This window comes from Dendrobium catenatum, unplaced genomic scaffold (assembly GCF_001605985.2).
Source record: "Dendrobium catenatum unplaced genomic scaffold, ASM160598v2 fragScaff_scaffold_740, whole genome shotgun sequence".
Taxonomy (NCBI): domain Eukaryota; kingdom Viridiplantae; phylum Streptophyta; class Magnoliopsida; order Asparagales; family Orchidaceae; genus Dendrobium; species Dendrobium catenatum.
Genome location: NW_021319202.1, coordinates 1,634,707 through 1,646,799, shown reverse-complemented (window position 1 = coordinate 1,646,799; position 12,093 = coordinate 1,634,707). Strand labels below are relative to the sequence as shown.

The 12,093-nt window shown below is 39.3% G+C and overlaps 1 protein-coding gene across 1 annotated transcript in view; it reads right to left on the bottom strand.

Annotated features, from left to right (window-relative positions):
* LOC110098778 overlaps positions 1–8,358 on the bottom strand; it is a 50,038-nt gene extending 41,680 nt beyond the window's left edge. Inside the window, exon 1 of the mRNA XM_028696390.1 lies at positions 8,030–8,358. Coding sequence (XP_028552223.1) covers positions 8,030–8,358 — 329 coding nt within the window. The remainder of the gene's footprint in view (positions 1–8,029) is intronic.
* Positions 8,359–12,093: the final 3,735 nt, after the last annotated feature.

Here is a 12,093-nt window from a genome sequence, read left to right as displayed (position 1 = left end):
TATAGTGGTTCGGTCAAAACTTGACCTATGTCCACTCCTTGGAGGCACCCTCCAAGTATTTCACTAAACTAAGTGTGTCTCCTTTAGCCCCCACAGCTAGGCGGAGAAGCTCTTACAAAATCACTTCCACCTTCCCCGGTGCGGCGGAGTCGCCGGCTCTTTTAACACCAAAGAGATCTTCTTCTTTGGTGAACTTTCCTCGAGACAAGTCTTGAATCCAACGGTATTCAGGTGCGAGCTTGCCAGAGCAACCGTGTGGAACCCTCTCCACACTCCCTTGAGTCCCCCTTCACAGGATCTTCTCCATCTCTCAAACTACACTCTTTCCTCACTCCCTTTCAAGCTCTCTATTCAAGTTTCCCCCAAAAGAATGAAGTTACAATGACTGCTAAAGACACTTAAAAAGTGTCATGTTATAGATTAAATAGAAGATCTAAAAATGAGCTCATTAATGCAAGTAGCTGACATTATCGTCCAGGACGATATTAATATCATCCTGTACGATTAGTGCAAAATAAGCCCAATCAGCTGGGATGATTTGAGACAATAAAACAAAGTTTGTTCATATCATCTAGGATGATAATAATTCATCCTAGATGATCAGAATAAATCATGGAATATTGTCCTGAACATCGCCCTTAAAAAGAGCTATCCGATGTCCAATCATCCAGCATATCGTCCAAGATGATCTGGCAATCATCCAGGATGATTTGATTGTCCAATCAAGTCATAATTGGTTTCCTTAAATTCCAGAGAAATTTTGGAAAAATTGTCCTGGATCATCCTGGACGATATTTTATAGTCATGGACGATCCACCTGGACGATGTCCAAAAATAAGTAATTCCTAAATAGATCTGACAGCAGATTCTTTCTATTTTGAGCCTATCATCCTAGCCGATACGAAATTGTCCAGAACGACGTGTTTTGCAAAATGACGGCTGCTTTAATGAGGATGCCCTAATTAGTGTTTATGCTTTTGAATAGATCATCCAGGCCGATATAAATATCGTCGCCGACGATGTTACCAAAAATAGTAAACTCTAGGGAACAATCAAAAAATCTTCCAAGTCAAAAAGCATCAGGAGCCACGCCAAATATAATAGACGCAATAAAGGAAAAAGTTTACAAACTAACTCACACCTAGTCTACCCATTCTTGAGCTTGTTCCAAATTGCAGTCTGATCGTGTGGACCTGAAATGTTAGTAAATAAGGCCGTTGTAGAGAAATAGAAGTGTTTGCTATTATCAAAATCATAAATCATGAAAACAGATCCGCAACACTGATGCCCCCTTTCACCATCAAAATCCTCACTTGTATTATCACCTTTCCCAAAAAGTGCTCGAAATGAAGCATCAATGTAGTTGACAGGTAATTCAAGTAGAGGATCAGGATGAACAATATTGTACTTCTTCTCTAGGATGCGATCATCAGCTTTAGGAATAATAGAAGTTCTAAAAACATGTTGAATGGCCCTTGCATTTTGGTTTAAAGTATAAACCCTAGGAAAATTACTTACTTGATTAATCCCTCTAATAACTTTATTTATTTTGGACCATTCAAAATCAGATTTTGAAGTCATTGTGTAGGCTCTAACTCTTTGAGTTCTTAAATGCAAAATGGTTCACAAATCTTCCTTAGTGATTTTTACCTTTTCTTAAAAACATAAGATCTGATCCTACTCTCATCCGAACTAAAATACATATTTGCCAGAAAATAGTGAAAGGTTTCTTTATTATAGGCATAAATCAGAGTCAGGATAAAGGCAAATTGAGTGGTGGATAAAAGAGGCATCAATTAAAAGTGGATATCCTCTTGAAGTAGGATTCTATAAGGAGTAATTTTAGTAGAGACAAACCTAAGGAAAGAATCCTCATTTGCCCTAGATAGAAAGTTGTCATCTCCACTCCTGGAATATGATCCCTTAGTAACTCCACCCTGCTTGCTAGAACTGGCCATTGCTAAGATGAGAAGGATTGGAAGAGGCTATTGAAGTGAATGAAAATGAATTCTAAAGCCCTCCTATTTAAAGAAAAATGATATTTCGTACGTACGAAATGTTGCAAATCTATTGCTCATGGATTATGATTTTGATGTTAGCAAACACTCTTATTTCTCTACGACTGCCTTTTTCTATTGACATTTCAGGGCCACAAGATCGAACGGAAATCATAACCATCTCAAGATTGGGTAGACTAGGTCTGAGTCAGTCTGTAATTTTCTTTTTCCCTTTCTTGAGCCAATTGTAACCATTGAAGTGTTCTGATGCTAAGTAACCCTACACTCACACACTTGAGTGATTTTTCTATCTGATTTAGAATTTTTGTTTTTACTCACATTATCCTGGCTGGACGATCGGGTTCAAAATAAAAATCCTAATCATGACATCTTGTTAAGGAAGCCATCATTAGTTGATCGGCCTGGACGATATATGTATCGGACAGGACGATAGACTCAAAATAGAAAGAATCAGCCGCCATGATTTTTTTAGGCATTCTTTATTTTTGAAAATCAGCCAGGACGATCATGTATCAGTCTAGACGATTTGATATAATTATGCCTAAATTAATCAGGCAATTGAGGAAAGTAATTAAGATAATTGATACGATCACATCATCCTGGACGATCACAAGATTGGTTGAGATGATCTGTTCAAAAACCTTAAGTTGCTCCTGGACGATCAATATCGGACAGCTCATATTACGGGCGATGGTTTGGATGATTAGGATCAGCCAGCTCAAATTCTAGGTGATGCTCTGGACAATTTTCCTCTAATTTGAACTAATCATCTGGGACAATCGTGAGATCAGCCCGGATGATCAAGCTATTTTGGAATCGTCCAGGACTCTTTTCAGAGCAGTTGTATGGCCGATAATCTGTGATTTGAACTAATCATACAGGCCGATTTATGATCATCTTGGATGATAGGAACAACTTTCTTCTGTTCGTCCCAGATCATCCCGGCTGATTAGGCTCAAATTGTACTAATTGAATAGGGCAATATTACTATTGTCCTGGACGATAATGTCGGCAACTTGAAATTAATAAGCTATTTTGAAGATCTTCTATTTAAGGGCTATTGTTCAACTTTTTGAATAATCTTTTGCTACTGTCTTGACCTGAGAAAGCCTAGAGGAGAGAGAGAGAGGGAGAGAGAGAGGATCTTGTGAGGGGGAGCTTATGAGGGAGATTCATAAGGGTTTCTCCAAGCATCGTTCTACTTCTTCTTCCACTAGAGTCTCTTGTCCTTGGAAGGGTTGGGAGAGGTAAGCTTTAGCGATTGATCGAGGTTCTCTGCCTGCTTCAGGAGGAAACAAAAGGAGTTGGGTTCTCTGCATTGTTGGGGGTGGCAAAAAGGAGGTTTTTGTAAGAGCTTATCTGCCATGCTGTGGGAGCAAAAGGAGAGTCACTTTGGTAGTGCAATACTCGGAGGGCACCTCTGGGGAGTGGACGTAGGTCGAGTTGACTGAACCACTATAAACCCTTGTGTTCTTTTTTCTTGCTTCCGCACTTATTTTCTCTGTGGTGATTTGGTTTGAGCTTTGTTGGTCTTTGGTTTAAAGATTTTTTAAAATACCAATTCATCCCCCCTTTTGGTTAGCCTTGAAAGTTCATAAGGGCCTAACATCCCTAACAAACTTTCAAGTGGTATCAAAGCGGGATTCTTAAAAACTGAGTTTAAAAACTTTTTGAATTTTTATCCATGGCTAACTTTAGAAATCATAACACAACTGAAGGATATTCTATTACTCAACCACCCTTGTTTGACAATCTACCTTTTGATTTTTGGAAAACTCGCATGTCTACTTTTTATAATCAACTGATTATCGCATGTGGATGCTTATTAAAGAAGGATATTCTCCACCTTCTCGTGAACTTAATGGAATTAAAACTGAAGTGCCTCTTACTGAATAGACTTTTGATGAAAGAGATTTAGCTCAACTCAATGCAAAGTGTTTGAATTATTTTTTCTGTGCTTTAAAATTTGAAGACTACATGTGTGTTTCTACTTGCTCTACTGGAAAAGAGATTTGGGATAGGTTGAGCATTACTTATGAAGGAACCAATGAAGTTAAGCAATCTCATTTGAATATTCTCTTGCATGATTACGAACTTTTTTGTATGAAACCTTCTGAATCAATTTCTAATATGAAAAAAAGGTTTACCTAGATTATAAATTATTTGCTTTCCTTAGGAAGAGAACTTTCAAATTATGAAAAAGTGAACAAAATTTTGAGATGCTTTCCTTCCTCTTTTGATGCTAAAATCTCCGCCATTACTAAATCTAAGGATTTGAATACTTATTCAATTGATAACTTACTTGGCTCACTCATTGGTTATGATCAAGGAGTGAATCAAAGAAATTTGGATGCAGGTGAGAAAAGAAAGGAGAAAGTTATGGCATTGAAGGCCAACGACACGAACTCCGACTCTTTCGGGTCTGAAAGTGATGAATTTGTCTTAATCATAAGGCAATTCAAAAGCTTTCTAAGAAAGAAACAAAAGTATCATCAAAAGTGGAACAAAGGTAAGGGAAATAAAAATTTTAAGAGCTCTAATGACATGGTTTGTTTTGAATGCAGGAAACCTAGACATGTGAAAGCTGATTGCCCAACACTCAAGTCTCACTCAAGAAAAGAAAATGGTGAGGAGAAATCTAAGTCTAGGAAGGTCAAAAAGAAATTTCAAAAGATGTTCTGGGTGAATTCTACATCCGATTCATCTAAGACTGAACTTGAAGATGAGACAACAAACCTGTACTTAATGGCAGACGATCATCTTGATCAAGAATAGGTATGTAAACTATCCTACGACCAACTCCTTGAAGTTGCTGAAAAAATTCATGCATCATATAGAAAACTTAAGAAAACTCCTGCTAGTTTGAAATTGGAGTTTTTAAATTTACAAAAAGAGCATGAATTTTTTATTAAAGATCATTCTACAATTAATTCAAATCATATGGCTCTACTTGATGAATATGATGATTTAAATAAAAAGTATTCTGAATTAATTAAAGAACATGATTCATTGAAAGTTTCACACACATCACTTGAATCTGATTTTAAAAAATTTAAAAAGATGGAGCATAATTTGAGAATTGATAATGATGCTTTAAAAGATTCTAACTTGAGGATTAAAAATGAATTGGATGCACTTAAGAAAAATTGGATGACACCTAGACTTGATCAAAAGCCAAAACCTAGGAATAGGCATTACTACCCAAACCATTTAATAATAGATCGTGTTCTAAGACCCTACGAGTGTAAACCTCGATTAATATAGGCCTCTCCTCATTGGTGTTCGCCATTTCTTTGGCTAATTTAGCCAGCCAATCTGCTTTAGCATTCTGTCCTCGAGGAACTTGAGCTATTTCAACATTTGGAACTTACTTCAGAATTTTGAGAGCTCGTCGGTGGTAATAGGCCAATTCAACTTTGCTAACTTTATAAATACCGAGGACCTGATTTATTACGATCTGAGAATCACCGAAGATTTGGAGATGTTGGATTCTGACATCAATCATAATCTCTAGCTCTGCTAATAGAACTTCGTACTCGGCTTCATTATTGGTCCAAGGTTCAGTCAAACTGAATGAAAATCTCATTATATCTCCTTCAGGTGCTATGAAAATGAGACCGATGCTGGCTCGGGCTCTTACAATATTTGGAGGTTAAACTGGTCTAATAAATGACATCCTGTTAAAGTACATCTCTCAGAAAGGAAGCATTTATTCTCCTCGACCTGCATTATTTGCTCATCAGGCAAATCATCGTTGAGTGAAGAGTCTGCTACAATTGGATGTGCAGCAAGAAAATCTGCAAAGGCTTATCCTTTCACTGCCTTTTGTGGCATGTATGTGATATCAAACTGTAATAATAATATTATCCACCTGGCCAGACGACCTGTCAATGCTGGTCTTGTCATCAAGAACTTCAGCGGATCAATCTTTGATATTAGTGTGATTTTATGGGATAACATGTAGTGGCGGAGTTTCTGAACTGCAAAAATCAGCGCCAAGCAATACTTTTCAATAGGAGAATAACGGCTTTCTGCTACAATCAACCTTCGACTGATGTAGTAGAGTGCATTTTCCTTCCATTCTTCATTATGTTGGGCCAATAGTGCTACGAGGGACTCTTCTAGTGCTGCCGTATACAGTATAAGATGCTTCACCAGAATTGGCGCTGCTAGAATGAGAGGATTTAACAAGTATTTTTTGATACTATCAAATGCTTTCTAACATTCTGCGTTCCAATTGAAACGGACATATTTCTTCATTAGCTTTGAAAATGGCTGGCACCTACCCGATAGATTTAATATGAATCTCCGAATGAAAGCTAGTTGTCCTTGCAGCGAGCGAAGGTGTTGAAGGTTCTTTGGAGGTGGCATCTCCATGATTGCCTTGATCTTGTTGCCAACTTTGATACCTCAATGACGGACAACGTACCCTCAAAATTTGCCAGAAGAGACTCCAAAAGCACATTTGAGAGGATTCATTTTTAGATCATACTTCCTAATCCTTTCAAATACAATCCTCAAGTCATTTAGGTGATTTCTTCGATCCATGCTCTTGACAATAAGGTCGTCCACATAGCACTCAACTTTTTGATGTATCAGATCATCAAATATATGATTCATCTCCCGCTAATAGGTGGCGTCAGCGTTCTTCAGGCCAAAGGGCATGACCGTGTAGCAGAATATGCCAATGGACGTTCTGAATAATGTGTGCTTTTCATCTTCAGGTGCCATTTTGATCTTATTATAGCTTGATGATTCATCCATAAATAAAAACATGCAATAGTTAGATGTGTTATCCACTAGTAATTCTGACACAGGTAGTGGAAAATCATCTTTTGGGCATGCTTTGTTGAGGTCTCTAAAGTGAATGCATACACGAATCTGTCCATTCTTCTTTTTTACAGGGATGATATTGGCAATCCAATCGGCATACTTTTCTTCACAAATAAAACCAGCCTCTATAAGCTTATTTATTTCAGCAATCACCTATTATTCAGTCTCCAATCTATTCTCCTTGGAGCTTATTTGACGGGAGCTGCATCTGATTTGATGGCCAATCTGTGAACTACTACATCAGGAGATAAGCTGGGCATCTCAGCATATGTCCAAGAAAAGCAATCCCTAAATTCACAGAGAAGTTCTTTTATTTCTTCTATTTATTCTTCAGGTAGGAGAGAACTAATGAAGGTTGGACGAGGGTCTTCCTCAGTTCCCAAGTTGACTTCTTTTAGCTCGTCCATAGTGGCTGTCTATCCACCATCCTCGAGCTCTTCTAGTACAGGCTTGGCTTCTATGGGTTGATCATCATAATCATCAACTTTGTATGTCTATTCAGCACCATCATCCTCGGATTCAATTTTCATACATGTGATTCTCCGGCAAGTCTCTTTTTTGAGGAATTTTTTATTTGATGAATTTGATACATTTATATGCATCTGTATCCTTCTATCATAGTGGACACGGATTCCTTCCATATCAGAGGCCCAAGCTTGTACGAGGTTGTCGCTTGGTGGTAGGAATATTAACTTGTTTTCATAACATGCTTTGAATATTTTTTTATTGAACCTAGGTAGCCTCGTAGGAAATAACTCTTCGGAATCGAGGAGCATACAACACTAGTCATTATTCTCCTCTTCACGAACTCCCATGGAATATAGCACATTCTTTGGCCCAATCCCATTTTTAAGGGGAGGCAAATAGAGGGTGGAGAGTTCTTCAACTTTATGCACCTCGCACGGAATGATTTCCTTGAAGTGTTGCAAAGGAATATACGTGATTACGAGTGCACTATCTGAAATTGATAGGCTATCTATTCTTCTATAGAATACATTTTGAACCGTGTTCATATAAATAGAGTCGTAGTCATAATCATCATTTGAGTATTCAACCTCCATACTCCTTTTGGTTGTTGACTGACGTATCTTCTTAGATTTTGTAGGGGTGGCATCACTTTCATCTATGTCACTCCCTAAATTAGGTATGTATTTTGTTTATTTTGGGATGGTTGATACCTTGGGAAGAGTCGGCGTTGCCTTCTTTCTTCCCACCTGCTTCTTCTTGGTTTAGGTTGCTTTGCAGTCTCTAGTTCTGATGTCTGTACCTCAAGAGAATTTGATGGCTTCAACTTCTTTGGAATGAAGTATTTTGCATCTTCATATATCTTCACTTCATGTACTGCAAATGATTGAATGTCACCAAAGATTCTAAATTCCTCTCCATCCCTGAAGATATATGAAGCTAGAGTCTTCTGCCCCTTCTCATTAAAGTTATGCACCATTAGCTTATCTGACCAAAGATGCTCCACATCGAGGCATAGTGATCTTAGTGCTTTCAAGCTCATTAGATTTATAGATGACCCTGGATCGATCAAGATTCATCTAATCATCATCCCATCACTTTCTACAGTAACATACAAAGGACGGTTATGATCTGCAGTCCCAAGCATCCTGTCTTCTTCAGAGAAGGTAATGAACGGCTCATTAAGAGCTTATAGAACTTCAGTCAAATTACGTTCAGTAAAATGCGTCTCGTATCTTTCAGGATCTTTGAGAGTCTAGATCAAAGTTTTCCTGAGGTCTTTAGACATAACTAAGGCATCATATATGCTGAGTTGTGCAAGTATTTTCCTCAGATGGGATAAGATAATATAATCTACCCAGTGGCTGAATTATTCTTTTTCTTGGGATCTTCAGGGATTATGTAATCATTGATAATTATCTCTTTTCCCTTATCTTTGTTAGGAGCCCCTTTCTTTGATGGAGGCTGCAGTACCTTGCCACTTCTCAGCTACAACTAGGCAACCTCCTCTGGCTCATACTCATTTAATGGTATATTTTCTTCTGAGTCAGCCATTGTTTCTTCTAGGGATTCATCTGTTGATTCAGAGTCACCACCCAGATTTATGTGTCCCTTCTACGATGCTATGTCAGGGTCCGACCCATCTTCCTTTGGAAAATATAAGTCCTCTTCTGAGCTATAGTCCATTGATGTCACCATCAAACAGGATCCAGAGGGTACTTCTTCAGCGTATTCTTCTTTGGTCAAGGTACTCGACGCCACCGAGATGACCCGACATATTTCTGTTGGAAGAGAATTCTCATCATCTTCTTTGGCTTCATCTATCTTAAGCTCTGACATGAAGTCAGAGAGTTTGATAGGTCGCCTCACAGTCTGATAATATTCATCCAAACTGTCGATAACTCTCTGAGTTGTAGTCTTTTTATCCTTGGGCTTCTTCAGCTTAGTCTTCTTCTTAGAGGGCTTCACCTTTCCAAGCTTCAAAGTACCTGCTTGGTTAGAAAACTGACTAGATGAAGACGCTTGTATCATAGGTAGAGCTTTCAAATTTAGCACTGGTTATGTAGGAGACTTCCACTTCACCCTCTGAACTCCTTCGAGTTGTTTCAACATTTTTATAGTTTTCTTAGAGACCGTAGTCTCCCACTGTTCTTCTTGAGCTAGCTTCTTTTCATTTCTTCTTTCTTCAGTCCGGGGTACGGAAGAGGACGTGACCACCCGAGTTGATTCTTTTTTCTAGGAATGGTCAACACATTATCTGATAATGTGAGCCCTCCCTTTTGATATTTTTTTTCGAGCCAATCTTTAAAAACATAACAATCTTCAACTGGATGGCTGACTACCCGATGGTATGGACAATAATTTGGGTCACCAGTATGCTTCGACTCTTCAGGTCTCTTGCATTCAGGCAGTTCTAGACTCATTTTCAACACCTGTCAAAATAATTTGGCGACACTCTCCCTCTTGAATGAATATTCTTTATTCATTTTAACTTTGAGGGATTTGGAACATTCTATCACCAGTTCATATTGCCTGTCTCTGATGTTATCCTCCACCTTGATAAGTTCGTTGCTTATCATTTCCCCCGAGTATCAGCTTCAGCTAGGGGTGAGGGTTGTAGGATTGTTTGGGCTTTTCTTTATACTGCATTGGTTGCTTGCCCTTATCTATGTTGTAAATCAACTGCCTTTCTCTATCAGCTCTAGAGAAGAATGTAGAGTCGGCCTCACCCCTTCTAACACCCTGGGCCTTAGTCATTTTAGGCTTATAGAGTGATTTTCTGATCTAGATAAGTTCAATTTCTCAAACTTGGCCATTCTATCTAGCAAGTCTTGAAATGTGTTGATAGTAGCCATGCTCAGGAAGAGTTGCATCTTGTCATCAATGTTGCCCATTAACAACTATACGGCTTGTTCTTCTTCAAGCAGCTGCTCACATTTCATACTCAGGTTGCATCAGCAAGTGATATATTTGATAACTGATTCTTTCCTTTTCCTTTTATCCAGAGGATGGTCAGCGATTGTTATTTTCTCTATTGCACTGGCGAATCTCTTTACAAACATATTTTCCAATTCTACAAAGGTCTTCACATAATCATTCAGCAATTCAGCATACCATTCAAAAACAGTTGCTGTCAAACTGCTGACGAATTGTCCGAAGAGTAGAGCCTTATTGCCTCCTGTGTTCCCGCTTGTGACTTTAAACTATGCCAGGTGCTGTCTGGGGTTATTATTACTCTTAAAAGTATTGAACTTTGGTACTGAATATCCTCTTGGATATGACACTTGGTCATACTCACCCAGATACGGACGACCCTTGCCCACTAGTTTCTCCGCCTGATCAACGGCTATAATAGCCTTGATCTTTTCTGTGATTAGTCCTTCAAACTGTGCAGTGATCATGGGCTCAGAAGTACTTGCAATGTTCTGCAGAGTGGGTAGGAGGATTAGGCATGGTGCCAACTACAGCATTTCTCTGCATCATTTGCATTATTGCCCCCATCTGAGCCATCATCTCAGTCATCTTCTCATTTAACTGAGAGATTTCTCCATCGTTAGCTCTCATTTGTTGCCTCATCTGTCTTCTCATGTTGGCGAGTGTGGCATTTTCATCATCAAGGGGATTTTCCTCTACTTCTTCCACTTGCTCCACTTCCTCTTGGGAATGACCACCTCTATCGATGGTGGATCCCTCTCTACAACGGAGTCGGTGTACTTGCCTGGATGGAGGTTGCCAATGGTTATCGCCTTCATCTTCATCGTAGTAGGCTTCGTCATTAGCATTGGTGTGTCTCACCATATAGACCACCTCCATGTCTAAGGTGTTATTTATGTCTTCCAATTCTTCTTCTAAGTTCTCTCCCATAAATTCATCAATATTTTCTTCCCCTTCAAAGTATTCTTGTTCCTCGATGTTATCTCCCCCTTACATATTTCCTTCTTCTTCTAGTACATGGATCTCTGAGTGACGCTGCCACTGGATTTATGGCTCTTGGTTAGGCACGGGGACTTCTTCAACCAGCGGACTACGGTCAAAATTGGTTTCTTCTTTGGAGGGGATGGAAGGCAACAGAATCCTCTGGAGGATTCTCCAAGGTGTCTACCGTCTGGAGGAGTGTCATTATGGGTCCTTCTTGGGGCCCACTTCTGACGTTGTTTGTAGACTGGGGTGGATCTCAGGGAAGCTTCACCAAATGTCACACCCAGATCTGTTCTTCTTTCTTTCTTTCATCTTTATGAGGTCTTGGCCTCTAAATTTATTTTCCTTTCCATCGGGACCTTTCGGCGGAGGATCCCTGAATATATGGTTAAGGTGTCACGCCCCGATGTTCACCGTGCGGGATATACTTTCTTTCTCTTCTTTCCACCACAATAGATAGGCGTTCTCTTGGCGAGGTTCTCTTAGCCTCGATCATCAAAGGTCGTTGAAACTTCTTCTTTAGACCTTTTTCCTTCATAGTCTTCAGGAACCAGTGTACCCGAGCTAATAGAGTCTCAGGTTCACTTCTCTTTAGAGGGATTGGGGCTTCATGTCGTTGATCCCAGAAAGATTTCTTCAGTTCACCGGTAGAGCTATTCCTCTTATACCATTTCAAGTCAGTAAACTTGTTCCGGGTAGGAACATTGGCTTCAGGCTCTTGGGCCGGCAGATTGGAGGGATGGACTGGGAGTTGTTGTTGTTGAGCTCGGAGTTCAGCGTTCATCTTCCTTCTCTACCTACTTATAAGCCTTTCTCTATATGAGGAGGCTTCAGCATTATACTTTTTAGGTCCAGATAA